The sequence below is a fragment of the Sceloporus undulatus genome, chromosome 1, assembly GCF_019175285.1.
Source record: "Sceloporus undulatus isolate JIND9_A2432 ecotype Alabama chromosome 1, SceUnd_v1.1, whole genome shotgun sequence".
NCBI classification, from domain to species: domain Eukaryota; kingdom Metazoa; phylum Chordata; class Lepidosauria; order Squamata; family Phrynosomatidae; genus Sceloporus; species Sceloporus undulatus.
This window is the reverse complement of record NC_056522.1, coordinates 293,660,885-293,675,361: the sequence shown is the minus strand read 5'-3', so window position 1 is coordinate 293,675,361 and position 14,477 is coordinate 293,660,885. Positions and strand designations below refer to the sequence as shown.

At 38.7% G+C, this 14,477-nt stretch overlaps 2 protein-coding genes across 4 annotated transcripts in view; both read left to right on the top strand.

The window, feature by feature from the left end:
* Window positions 1-8,540, top strand: part of DHCR7 (7-dehydrocholesterol reductase) — a 34,381-nt gene extending 25,841 nt beyond the window's left edge. For both annotated transcript variants that reach the window (XM_042444338.1, XM_042444345.1), the window contains exons 4-8: window positions 639-726; window positions 2,610-2,823; window positions 3,147-3,351; window positions 4,805-4,936; window positions 6,327-8,540. In XM_042444338.1, the coding sequence (XP_042300272.1) occupies window positions 639-726; window positions 2,610-2,823; window positions 3,147-3,351; window positions 4,805-4,936; window positions 6,327-6,791 (1,104 nt within the window). In that variant the 3' untranslated portion in view covers window positions 6,792-8,540. The remainder of the gene's footprint in view (window positions 1-638; window positions 727-2,609; window positions 2,824-3,146; window positions 3,352-4,804; window positions 4,937-6,326) is intronic.
* A 4,257-nt stretch (window positions 8,541-12,797) lies between these two features.
* The window catches only part of ZDHHC13 (zinc finger DHHC-type palmitoyltransferase 13), a 36,502-nt gene continuing 34,822 nt past the window's right edge, over window positions 12,798-14,477 (top strand). The window contains exons 1-2 of one of the 2 annotated variants that reach the window (XM_042468702.1): window positions 12,901-12,952; window positions 14,369-14,454. In XM_042468702.1, coding sequence (XP_042324636.1) covers window positions 14,437-14,454 — 18 coding nt within the window. In that variant the 5' untranslated portion in view covers window positions 12,901-12,952; window positions 14,369-14,436. Of the gene's footprint in view, window positions 12,953-14,368; window positions 14,455-14,477 lie in introns of both variants that reach the window. The other variant, XM_042468692.1, reaches the window with a different exon arrangement.

The following is a 14,477-nucleotide window of genomic DNA, read 5'->3' as shown; positions in this document are numbered from 1 at the left end:
CTTGTGGATCTAAGCCTGAACACAAAATTCATTTATGTTTCATATGTATCTTATAAACCTAGCCGGAATGTACTTTTATACAATACTTTTAAAATAATTTTGTGCATAGAACTAAGTCTGTATGTATTGAATTATCAGAAAGCAAAAGTTCCACTAGCTCAGTCAGCTGTGAAAAAAGTTTTGTTTTTTTCAAATACTTCAAATTTAGTAATTCTGGAAAAGGAAGATTCAACCTGTAGTATGGCTTTTAACAGAATCTGTAATGTAGTGTTGATATCTCTCCAGCAAGTTCTGTGATTTCTGTAAAAAAAATTTACCTAGAGGGAAGCACATTCATGTACTGATTATAAGCAGAATTGGTATTTAGACTAACAACTTGAACATTTCTGTGCAGTTTCAGAACCAATAAGTAAATTTGTTTTTCCCCTAGGAAATAACTGTAGTGCACATTACATCCAAAGATATGTCTGAAATTAGAAACAACATGAAACTAGAATAAAACCTCATGGAAATTAGACCATTGCAGTCTCAACCCACAAGTTGCCCATGTTTCATAACTAGTATTTGATTTGGTTTATGATGAAGAGTCTGACTTGTCTGTAATGATGTTTGATATTCATTAATTCACTTTGTTACAGGTGGTTTTATTTATGCTTCCTGATTTTTGCCACAAGTTTCTGCCTTTCTATCGGGGAGGGAGGCAAGAAGGTGCTGTGACGCCAGCTGGTAAGGTCATGTCTTGGCTACTTTTATGTTATAAGCCTTTCTAGCATTACTAAGAAATAAAGACCAAGGAGCAAGCAAGTTCCCTTGGGGTCTTCTCTTAGGACCATGTGTTCTGCCCCACATTTATAAATTCAATAAGATTATCTTTCTGCCAGACATTTTGCCAGATGGGTTGCAGCCAGTGTGATGGTTGGAGTGCTGGACTTGAACTTGGGAGATGCAGGTTCTTTTTCCCATTGAACCATGACACTCACCAGTTGCTTTGAGGCAATGATTCTCTCTGTCTCTTAGCCTGGACTACCTCACAGGTAGTTATGATGATAAAGTGGGGAGGATATGATGGTTTGAGTTTATAAGGAGTGGGGCAGTATATGATGGCTTGAATTGATGGCTTATAGGGAGGAAGATGGGATATACCTGTACATATAATAACATAACCGTCTCTGTGTCAGAAAAACAACCTGTGCAGCAGCCATCCAAAGAGACTGTTGAAATGTGGACAATACTATGATGCTTCATTTTTCCCTTCAGTCTCATCTGCTTAGATTTGGCTTCATAAAGGTCTCTTATCCTCATTGCAACATAAGGAGCCCCATGTGAGAGATACTGTATCACCCCATAGAAATCCCTTGGATTTTGATCCATACAAATTCAACAAAATCAGAGTTGCTTGTACCCTTTATTAAAACACATTTTAAAAAGATTAAAAAATAAGGTAATGAGGGAAGAAACAAAATGTCCTCATATCTAGTAGTTACACTGACAGTAGATTGCAGACTCTGATTTTTGTTTTCCCTCATGAATTAAAAAGCTGCTTCTGTGTTTCTTTGCTTCAGAAAACAAATTGATATTTAAAATTCCTGTCACTGTTACTTTCCTGAACAAATTACATAAGGTGCTTTCAGTTTTTTGCAAAAATAAAAAAGTGCTTGAAAAACATCCATCATATCTAGTTGAGCCCTCTGTTGTTACAGCCAAATTAGAAATCTTGCACTCGCACAGGCTTAAATTTACTTTATTTTTTTAAAAAAGTGTTTTTGTTCTATTTCTATTATAAAATAAAAAGTTGTTTTTAAGTTAGAACTTGGCTAAAGACATACATTACAAGTAAATCTCAATTTGTTAATATAAAATCAGTTTTTCAGAATTTAAAACTTCCAACACTGTGATCCTGTACATGTCAATACCGAAGCAATCCCCATTGAATTCTGTGGGTAACAGGGCGTAAGGTACTGGGTTGCAGCATTAATACTATGAATAGATTCGATTAAGAAGTGGAGAAGACAAGTGTTATGTGCTGTTGTGGCCTTGGAGCTTTTCTTCTAAACAGCTATGCAGTGATACTTGTAATTCCATTAAATCCACAAGGTTTTTGCCTTAATTTTGTAAAACTTGCTGCTGAGCTTCACTATGTGTATTTGTGCTCACTCACATTCATCTCTTGCTACTTCCATGCATCTCCTGCCTCTCTCTTTTTTTCCCCTTGGGAAAAGGGACTTAGACCCATAAAGGTCCCATATAGTACAGCATCTATTGCTGAAGTTGCATTTAAAAAAAATAACAGTACCAGTGAAAAATTAACACAGGAATTTGCCCACAAGGTTGCTCACACTGCATTCACACGAGTGGCACATTGAGAAAAACAGTCTTCTTGATACATTGAAAACATTTTTAACAAAAAAGGAAAAAAACCAAAACCAAAATAAATCCCTAGATTGGATAGAAGAAGGGATAAACAGTGGGATCACACTGACTGAAAAAAGCCAAGAATGGCAAAGCTCACAAGTATAAGCATACCTGCAGAACACCATGCTTTATATGCCATCTCTTTTTGATTTGTTATTATCATTGTATTAAATCATGTAACCCTCTTTCCTTTTCAGGCACAGTGCTCAAATATGAAATCAATGGACTACAAGCCTGGCTTATCACTCATACACTATGGTTTGCAAATGCCTATCACTTTCACTGGTTCTCACCCACCATCATTTTTGACAACTGGATTCCACTCTTGTGGTGTGCAAATATCCTGGGCTATGCTGTATCTACTTTTGTAATGATAAAAGCTTACTACTTCCCCTCTAATTCAAAAGATTGGTATGTTGGTGTTGCTTATTTCACTTTAAATATGGTATTTTAGCACATTCAACAAATATTGCATTTTCTCAGTCTAAAAAGCCAATTGTTGTTACTTTTTATGTCTAGCCTGATTAATTGGGATAGCTAGTTAATCCAGTAGCTAGGTCCCTACTTTTACTTATCACCTGTGAAAAGCTCATGTGATATTTTAGTTTAGTTACCGGTATGTTTGAGTCAGATTAGCCTGTATTTATGGGCATTTGGGACTGAAAATTTCTTCCATTTTATTTGGTTCCAGATCTGATTTTATATTTATCTTTTTTTTTTCTATACTGTTTTAGTAAATTCACTGGTAACTTCTTCTACGACTTCATGATGGGGATTGAATTTAATCCTCGTATAGGAGAATGGTTTGATTTCAAACTGTTTTTCAATGGTCGCCCAGGCATTGTAGCATGGACTCTTATTAACCTCTCCTATGCAGCAAAACAGCAGGAACTATATGGACAAGTAACTAATTCTATGATACTTGTCAATGTCCTACAGGTAAGCACATCCATTAAAATGTAGGCTTAACATTAATGCATTATGAAGCTATGTAACTAAAACAGAATGTACACTAGTGTTTAGCTGTAGCCCATTACCAGCATAAATAAATGAATCATGATTTGTTTTTGTTTTTTTGTGGTCATGGATTTCAAAGCATGTGTTTGTTGCAGTTCTTTCCTCACAATTTCACTGCCTGTCTGGTCTGAGCCTTTGCTCAATGAGAATTAAAACTGTTGAGATCTGGGGGATCATGCTGTTGCCTTGGAGAAGCATATCTCAGCACTACCAAAAACATTTCCTTGAGGCCTTTTCTGAAAACAGAAAGTGACTGGAAATCACTTCCAATTTTTAAAAAGCCTAGAAAGGGGCCTGAGAATATGACAAAAATGCCCCCTACAACTGATTGAGGGATCATTTAGGGAATATACATATGTTTATAGGCCCCTTTCCAGGACTTTTTTAAAAACTGGAAGTGATCTCAGGTTACTTTCTGTTTTTAAAAAAGGCCTCATGAAAATGTGGCAAAAATACTCTCTAGCATTTTCGGACGTGGTTGTTTTTTGGTGTTTGTTTGTTTGTTTGTTTTGTTCTTGGAAGGCATGTGGGTCTCAAAAACAATTTGTACACTCCTGTGCTAGAACATGATGGTAGTGGAATACTGAGAATAGGCTTTCTTTGTAAACACCTTATTTAAAGTGGAAGTAGGACGAGCTTGTTGTACTTTGGACATATCACGACACAATATGGCTCACTGGAAAATAAGATAATGGTTGATAAACTGGAAAGCAGCAGGAAAAGAGGCAGACTGCATTGCATGTCAAGGAAGTCGTGGCCCTGAGCAAGCAGGGCTCTTGGTGATTTCACAGTCATGAGGTTGCCATAAGTTAATCCAACTGGGCAGCAAATAACAGGCAAAGAGAATGATTTGAGTATTAGACAAAAGTTGTGCTATCTGCCTATGACTGCAACTTGCAAAATTGGCAATTGTATAGATGTAGTCTTTTCTGCTCAAGGTGTGTGTGGGTGTGTTTATCACATTTGTCTGTATTTGTACTCTGGGGGCAAATAACCTTTGGTGCTGCAGATGTTTTGAATATCAGCCCTACTGATCCTATCCCATTTGCTCTGTTGTGTGGAGTTTTAAGACATAAAATCTGGAAGGTCAAAGGTTCCCCATTCTGTTTATTGTATATTTTTTATGGATCGGTCATATGTTTGGAATGTCCCTATACAGAAGCAAAGAGACTTCTAATAAACAATTTTAAAATGAGAACATTGCTTGTAACTTATCAAGTATAATGTCTTGGAATATAGTTTTGTTCATTTTCAAAAGAAACAATTTGAAGAGGAAAAGTTAACATTGTAGTCTATTGCATATGAATCTTATTCGTGAGAAGATTGGCATTAGTTAGGTTGTCCATACTGATCTCTGTCAATGTATTATTTTTAGGCTGTGTATGTTTTGGACTTCTTCTGGAATGAAGCCTGGTACTTGAAAACCATCGACATCTGCCATGATCATTTTGGATGGTACCTCGGATGGGGAGATTGTGTTTGGCTTCCTTATCTCTATACTCTGCAGGTAATTTATGTGTGAGGTTCATAATTATACTCAGTAATTAATACTTGGAAGCAATGGTCATAGAATGGCAGCATGGGTCTATAATAAAAGCCTTGTTCATTCTGTGGAGTATTTTAGGCATTAATGCTACATGTAAAATTCCAGTTCAGATTAACAATACTAACATATAATTAATCACGTTCCTCCTAAAGTTTGATAACAGAAAATTCTTTTCTCCCATCTCCAGTTTTATCCTCAGAAAAACCCTGTATAATAGGCTACACTGAGAGTGACTAGCCCAAGATACCCATATGAACTTCATAAGTAACTGGGAATTTGATCTGGATCAACCCAATCCTACTTACACCCAGACATTTACATGATACTGTCTTTCAGTGCATGTGATTTTGAAAATACATCAGTGACTTAAATGTTTGAGCACAGAGATGGAGAAATTGTCTGGTTTGCTTTCTCTTGCACTGGACATTTTTAAACCTCAGTTTCTTTTAATTTCAAATATGCACCTTGCAAATTTTACTAAATTCTTCAAATGTGAATTAAAATTAAATTTTATGTCACCCGCATCTGCCAAATTCAATACAGTATGTGTAGCTATACTCAGCATGGAGAAGAGCATACTCTGCCTTCCTTCTATGTAAATGTTTAATACAAGGAGCTTCTTAGAAGAAAGGCATAGGAACTCTAAATTAGGAAATCATGTTTGAATTCACAGAAATTCAAATGCAGATTTTTAAGAGTTAAGCATTCAAGGTCCTAGGGCAGAATGGACATATCTGTTACTTTAGGTTTCTCTCATATTAAATGTTTTTTATAATATGGATGTATTTTAACCTGTTGTACGCCGCTTTGATTGCCTGGCAAAAAGCGGGATAGAAATAAAAATTTTCTTTATTATATTTATTATTTTTAAAAAATCTTAAGTTCTTGACATGGTTAATGTCAAGACATTTGCCGGTTTGGTAAATTCTTTTTTTAAAATATTGAAATGAAATTATCAGCCATCTCTATTCACATTTCTAGTTTATTATTTATTAATAGTAAGTACAATTGTCCTTCCATATCTGTGGATTCTGCATCTAGGGATCCAACAATGGCTTGAAAATACATCTTTTTACAAATTCCAAAAAGCAAACCTCGATTTTGCCATTTTATACAAGGTACGCAATTTTTGTTGCTGTTGTATATAGTGGGACTTGAGCATCTACAGATTTTGGTATCCTCGGGGGGCCTGGAGCCGAACCCCAGTGATCCCACTGTAGTAATATTAAATTACAGTTATTCCCCCACCAGGCAGAGGACTAATCCAGTCTGAGGTCTAGAGTGTTCAAAAGGAAAGATGTTGGTTAAGAAATCTTACTTACAGAGTCTTTTCACTTACTTCTTTCCTCAGGGATTGTACTTGGTGTACCACCCTGTTCAGCTTGCCACAGGCAATGCAGTTGGCATTCTGCTTCTGGGTCTGGTGGGCTACTACATCTTCAGAATGACAAATCATCAGAAAGATCTCTTTCGTCGCACTGATGGCAACTGTAAAATCTGGGGCAAGAAGCCCCAGTACATTGAGTGTTCCTACATGTCAGCTGATGGAAGCAAACACTACAGTAAACTGTTGACTTCAGGATTCTGGGGGGTGGCCCGCCATTTTAACTATACAGGAGACTTAATGGGCTCCCTCGCATACTGCCTGTCCTGTGGTCATGAGCACATCCTGCCTTATTTCTACATCATTTACATGACCATTCTTCTGGTCCATCGCTGCATCAGGGATGAACACCGATGTTCCAGCAAATATGGAAAGGACTGGAAGAGGTATACTGATACAGTACCATACCGGTTGCTTCCAGGATTATTTTAAAAATTTTAATGTGTGTGCATAAAGTATACATTTAGAGTCCATATATGAAAAAATTATTTTCTATGGACCAGGTTTTCTTAGGGTCTAAAACAGTAGCATGAACAGTATTTTTGGATGTATCAAATGGGATAGGAGCCACGGGTCTGTTAAAACCATTGTGCCACTAAAATTTAAATGTTATTTCAACGTTTTGGGGGTGATTTTGTTTTTTAAAAAAATTCATTACCATGATTTCCCCCCAATATCTTTCAAATTTTTTTAAAAAGGAAATTTTGATTATAATTAAGTCCAACATGTTGTTTCACTATAGCTACAGTCTATAGGGAAATGAAAGGGATCCAGAGATACTTGTTAAATCTTCTGTATCTTTTCTCTTTGAATCTTTGTACATAAGTGATTCCTAGTGGATTTGTTTCCAAATTATGTTGTTCTGAGTGAATATGAATTCTGAACAATAAACAAAGAGAGTGCACTTAAATTACCATGTAATAATCTGGCCCTCAGATAGGTTTACTTTATCTGGATTAGAGAATTTGGAGCTTTCATTAACCTCTACGTCCAAATGCATACTTGATAATATGGGAATTGTCTTTCATTCCATGATAACTGAGTAGGTAAATAGTATGTACCAATTCCTCTGTTGTTGTTCATGGTGAAAATCACTTATGAACCAAACAGGGTTTAGGATGACAAATGATAATTTCTTTCTATTTTCTAGCAGTATTGAAATATTGTCCTTACTAATTATTTGAGATATTCCCTAAAGTACATTTGTATACACACACATCCACACTCATATGCCTTTGTTTTAAGTAAGAAAAACAACTTTTTCACAGTTTCTGTGACTCACAAAAATGGGTCTTGTGCCTCTACCATGATTAGAAGTGAGGAGCTTTCAGCAAAAACCTCAGATCCTCATGGGGATATGATGGTTTAACAACTTCTAGTTTGTTTTTTAACATGTTGATGTGACCAAACAATTATTTTTAAGCGTGCAGTCTCAATGGATGAATCTTCAGCTATCTACAGAATTGCGATGTGGGAGTAAAGGTTTTTGTTTGTTTGTTTGTTTTGTGGAAGAAAACAACAGGATCTTTACTGCACAGTGAAAATTGATGGACAAAAAAAGTTGCAAGTTATCTTTACATAGGCATTGTAAATACCAAGTACTGTCCATGCTGACCAATAAGGTTTTTTTTATTCTAAAGCTGAGAGAAGTAATTTCATACTGAATACAGCTGTCACTCTGAAAATAGGTTGCTGACTGATAAGCAGCTTCCTAGCATGAAAACTATGTATGGTGTTTTTCCTATGACATTTTATGTGGATGAAGATGTGGGGCTCACAATTGTGAGGAGAGAGATGGGAAGGGACTACTAAGATTTTGACCATTCATACTCTCCTGTTCCTGGAACTGGCTGTCTGCAAAGATGTATTAAAGAAGCATAGAAATCTACAGAAGATTGACTATGCAGCTGTGTGATCTGGAACAGAACACGTAATTCATTTTCTCCTACCAATAAATAAAAGTCAAGCTTATTCATGTCCTGCCTTTGACACTTTGTATTCACTTTGAAAGCAGTAGTACTGGAATTGTTTTTTCACAACACTGAAATCAAAGATCAGGGTGTGGGAAGGGTAAAATACTAGTCAAGGGACTGTCAATTTGTTAACATTCCTACAGTGTTAATTGTAGTGTTGTTTTGTAAAAAATAAAACTTTTTTTTAAAAAAATTGATTTCACCCCAATATTTTACTACAGTTGCTTTGTTATCTAATGGGATTTCTCCCTTACAGCAGTGGTTCCCAACCTGTGGTACATAGAATAAGGAATAACAGCCTTCCACTGAGTTCCCTAATCTGGAGTATTTTATGAGCCTATCGAAAATCTGACTGTATTGCAAGATATAAAAATATCCAATATCTACATGATTTGGGGGACAGAAATAAAGAGTATTCCCAAACACGCAGGACCAGAAAGCACATGTTTATATAAGATGGAATATTTGTTTTGAATAGCTGTAACCTCAATTTTTTCTATTTCTTTTCAGGAAAAAAACCTTTAGTAACACAATTTCTGGTTCCTCAAATACCTTTTTTTCTGTAAAAAAGAACTTGTACATGCCAGGCTGAAGCTAAGAACATTGTTTACAACTGTTTAGGTAGCAAAAACATCTCATTTGTAGGTCTAAGTCAGTGTCAGCAGCAAAACATGACACTAAAAGTTCTGGTAATGGTAAAAGACTTTAACAAATTGACATGGCATCACAGCAGTGTGTTATATGGCCCAAGACTGCTTGAAAAATCAAATGATTGTACTCATATAGGTCAATTGAACACTGTGGGAAAATGTTCTGCATTCTGCACTCCCTTACATTTCATAAATAGAGTTAAATTCATGCTAGAATTCACGTACCCCAGTCCTAAACATAGAAGTTTGTTGCATGGGCCCTGAAATGGGGGCCTGTTGTGTTCTAAAACGGGGGTGTGCACAGGCGCACATGGAACAGGATGGGGCTAAGAACTGGAGTTTGCCGCCGCTGCTGCCGGGCGTTCCAGTCACATCCTACATCTGTTCCAGAGGGCACCATTTCTGAAAACGCAATAGACATGCAAAATCAGTGTTGTGTCAAGTCTCATACCAATTCTGCAACTGTTTGCAAGGGTAAGCTACCAGAATTTCTTTTGCTGGTCTAGCTTGTCATTCTGATTGTCCCTGGTAAGTATTTTATGATCTGTTATCTAAATAAGAGGATCCCATTATTAGATCCAGATCCACTGCCAGCCATAGAAACTCTCTAAATGCTTGTTTCAAAATGTATTTATATGCCTCTGTTTCTGGCCAAAGATTGTCTAATTACTCCCCTGCAGGAATGGTTTCATGTGCGATTCTTCCCCAAAGGAAAAAAAAGTCAAAATATTGTTGGCTTAGGAGATTCCCTTAGTCATTTAGGGGTATTTGGACATTTTGTGATGCTTGGCAAGGGAGGAATCTGGAAGGCAGGGTAAATAAATTCAGTTCATTTTGAACAACAGCTTTGAAACACAGAGGAAATGGCTTTGAGTCCTAAAAGGGTAAGTTGAGAATCCACCTACAATGCTCTTGCTTCCTTCCTATTTGTATTAACTAGGGGTGGGCCTGACTACCCTAAAAGCACCAGATCCTGTTTGGTCTTGGAAGCTAAGCAGGGTCTGCCCTGGTTAGTACTTGGATGGGTAACTTCAAATGAATGTCAGGTGCTGTAGTAGGCTATATTCCAAGGATAGAACTGGAAAAGCCACCTCTGGCTATTTCTTGCATAACAAAACCCTATGAAATTCTTGAGGTTGTGTAAGTTGACAGGTGACTTGAAGGCACATAAACATAAACAGATCTGGACAATGATACAGTGAAGCACACAGAATTAAATAATGCCTGCATACTTGTTTTATCATGCTGCTGCAAATAAAAATATTTGCGAATCGTGTCTTATACTGGGATTTGTTTTTAGAAAATGGACCTCCCCTCAGGGTCAGCTGATGCAAGGTGTGGTGGCTTATAAACATAATGATTACAATATGCATAGGGAAGTAGGGTGTGATCTTCAAGAAATATTTGCTTCTCATTGCAAAGATATGACAAAGGGCCTCCAGGGCCAGTATTGGGTGTAGTATATATTATTTTTATGTAAAGCACGAGTAAGCCACAGACATCTGTATAAGTGATACAGTGCATGGATGAACATTATGCCACTGTATATTAGTTGCTGGGAACTTGTGTGTATGTGAGAGAGAGAGGTAATACTACAGTATATGTCTTGCTTGTGGGTTACCCAGAGGCAACTGATTCAGAATGCTGGACTTTTGGTTTCATCTAATAACAGCTTCCTACGTTTTAAATTTACCCAGACATGTACTAATCACTTAGCCACAATCTCATTTTAAAAACTTGGTGTATAAAAATTGGCAGCATACCAAATCGAGTGTACATATGGCATCATTTTGAAGGCCACTTACAACAGCAAGAGTTGGATTATTGTAAGAAAAATTCACAGCTCTGAAAGGAATTAACTAATTTTGAACACAACGTATGTAAAAATAAAAGTGAAATACACACCCAGTGCAATTCTGTTTAATGGCTGAAGTGCTGCAAGGGCTCATGTGACAAAAACACCACACATTATGGAAAAACATGGTGTTGGATTGCTTTGCTATTTGAACGAATAAAATCTTATACCCTCTGACAATTAGCCAGCATATTAAAAATGGATTGCATGACCTGTGGGCAGAATCAAGTGTGTATGCATGTAGTGCTGTGCACCACTACAATAGAGGATAAAGCTCATTGCCATGCTGTGCAGTCATATAAATTGGCATGTGAACTGTACTGGAATCTTTTCATGAGTTCTGTGTGGCTACACAACTAAAACACCATCCTGTCACAAAGTATAGTGGATGCATTGCTATGTTGATCTTAAATCTGCAGACATTCCTGTAAATATTAAGTTCCCATTTCTGCAGATGTTTGCTTAGGACTGAAATTTCATTTTAATGCTGGTTGAGGAGAAGTTCTTACGACATTTTATCCACTGTGACAATAGGTGGCAAGTTTCTCGACAGATTTATCAGAGCCTCCTATAGACTGCGAGTAGTTGCAATAACTTAATTGAAGAGTGTAAATTATTGACAGTGGTGTATATTATTGAGAGTAGTTGCAATAACTTAATGGAAGAGTGGTAATTCAAAAGGATGGCCAAGATATGCATCAAAATAAAATGCAAAATAAATAAAAACAGACACAGCAATTGGTTAAGAGGGTCGCAAAATTTGTTAATTTCTGTTACGTTCCTATGAAGACAAAGCCGAAACTCAATTAGTTCCCTTGGTTATTTGGTGGCTTTTGCAGCCAAGTCATTCAACTCGAGACCAGGGTTCAATTCCCAGCTCAGCCACGAAACCCACTGAGGGACCTTGGCCAACCCTCTCAGCCTCCTCAGGGGAAGGCAATGGCAAACCTCCTCTGAAAAAATATTGCCAAGAAAACCCCATTATATGCATCACCATAAGTTGGAAACAACCTGAAGGCACACAGCAACAACAAACCCAGAAGGAAGATGGGCCTGTGGGCCTGCCTACATTCATTTACCTCTGCACTACCTGAACTGAGAACAGCCACATCTTGACAAAATGCAGGCTTGGGACTAACTTCATCATAACAAACACTTTCTCCTTCCTGTATGGTTTTAACACCTTTGCCTGATGAAGAATCCAATGGAGCTTCGAAAGCTTGCAATATGTATTTAGTGCATTTTGGTTGGCCCCAAAAAACATATCACTGGATTTGGGTTGTCATTGAACTTTGTTATCTGGCCAAGACACTACCCCTGGATATTATTTCTACACTGTAGATGCACCCAGGGAGCAGGATGATGACTGAGTAGGCGTCCTCCTTTTCCAGGACATTCCAACCTTCTGTCCAGGAAGAATTCCAAAATGTCCTCCATTTTGAGCCTAAGAAGCATGGATTTACATTTATAGGGAGTGTTTTTACCTTTTAGTTGGTCATGTCCTCCATTTTTTTGTAGTAAACCATGTCTTAGAGTCACCATAAGTTGGAAAGGACTTGAAGGCACACAACATCATCATCAACAACAACAATGACAACAACAGATATAGCTGCTTCTTTCCCTCTGAGAAAGTAGTAGGCATTATCTGATTCATTCGCTCACAGCACTATAGGTATTGAGAGGCAGGGTGGCCTAGTGGTTTGAGGCTTGGGCTAGGACTCTGGAGGCCAGGGCTGGATTCCCAGCTCAGCCATGGAAACCCACCGGGAGACCTTGGCCAAGGCACACTCTCTCAGCCTCCTCAGGGGAAGGCCATGGCAAAACTCCTCTGAAGGAATCTTGCCAAGGAAACCTCAGGATAGGTTTGCCTTAGGGCTGCCATAAGTTGGAGGCCCCCAACAACAACGACAACGCCGAGGGGCCTGGTGCTTGCAGGCTGCCTCCAGGCCGCCAGGGGCCGGGTCAGCCAGGCCAGGGCTCCTCTCCTCTCCTCCTCCTCGGGCTCCTCCTCCTCCTCCTTCCGCCGGCGCCTGTAACCAGGAAGCCCGAGCAGGAAGCGTGTCTGTTGGATGCGAGAGGGGCGCCTGGGCCGCTATGGAGGGCGCCGCCCGCGAGGTGAGCAGAGCCCGGCTGGGAGGCGAGGTGCCCGGGGCGGCGGCTACGCGAGGGTCGGGGATGAGGCCTAGAGGCGGGGCGAGGAGAAGCTGGGACTCCTCTCTTTCTCGGGAGTAGGACAGCAACACCCACAGGAACGCCTTCGTTCGGCCAAGCAAAATGCACAAAATACAGGGACGCAATATTAACAACAACAATAATAATAGATTTTATTTATATACTGCCTTTCCAAAAGATCAAGGCGGGTTGCAAAACTACAAAAGCAAATCCATAAGGTACAGTAAAATACAATACAGTAATACAATAATACAAACCAATACACACATAAAATACAACTCTGAATACAATACAATGCAAATAATTCCCTCCTCTCCCCCTTTTTAATATATATATATATATATATATATATATAAAACAAAATATCTAAATATAGCAATGATAACGTATTGGAAGCTCCACTGGCTTCTTCATCGGTTGTTGTTGTTGTTGAGTGCCTTCAAGTCGTTCTCGATTTATGGAGACCAGGTCATCATGGGGTTTTCTTGGCAAGATTTCTTCAGAGACGGTTTTTTGCCATGGCTCCCCTCTGAGGCTGAGAGAGTGTGACTTTGCCCAGGATCACCCAGTGGGTTGCCATGGCTGAGCCAGGTTCGAACCCTGGTCTCTCGAGTCCTAACTGAGCTCATTATCAGGCAAAGGTGTTTTAAAAAGCATACTAAAAGAGGGAAAATTGTGCATTTTGCTTGGTCGAATAAAGGTATTACAGTACTGTTCTGTGGATTTTGGGTGTTGTTGTACTTTGCTCTACATCCAGCACTGCTGCCCTTGGATAACTCTCTGAAAGGGTCGGGTATCCTCACTCACAAGCGTTTTTAAAAAGGAGGATCTGGACACGAGGCAGTGAGGTGCAGTGGTTTGAGTGTAGGACTAAGATCCAAAACACACCAATGAAATAACCCAGTTTGAGACTGCTTTAACTGCCCTGGCTCAGTGCTAGGGAACCCTAGGAACTGTAGTTTTGTGAGACATTTAGCCTTCTCTGTCAGAGAGTTCTGATGCCACAACAAAATACAAATCCCAGGATTCCCTAGCACTAAGCCAGGGCAGTTAGAGCAGTCTCAAACTGGATTATTTCACCAGTGTGCCTTGGACCTAGGACTCTGGAGAGTGAAACCCACTGGGGCAAGTCACACACTCTCAGCTTCAGGGGAAGGCAATGGCAAACCTCCCCTGAAGAAGCCTTGCCAAGAAAATCCATGATAGGTTTGTCTTAGGGGACACCATAAGTCAGAAATGAATTGAAGGCACACAGCAACAACAGCAACGACAACTATAGGTATTGGGAAGGAAGAAGGCACTATTTCCTCATCCTCCTTCATTCAGGAATGGGACTGATTTTTTTCTTTTTTAAAGTAGCAGTCAGCACTCCAGTATTTTTAAGAGATCCCACCATTATGCGCATCTGAATAAGGGAGCTACTACTCATGGAAACATATTTTCAAGTAAGACTTATTGGCCTCTTGTG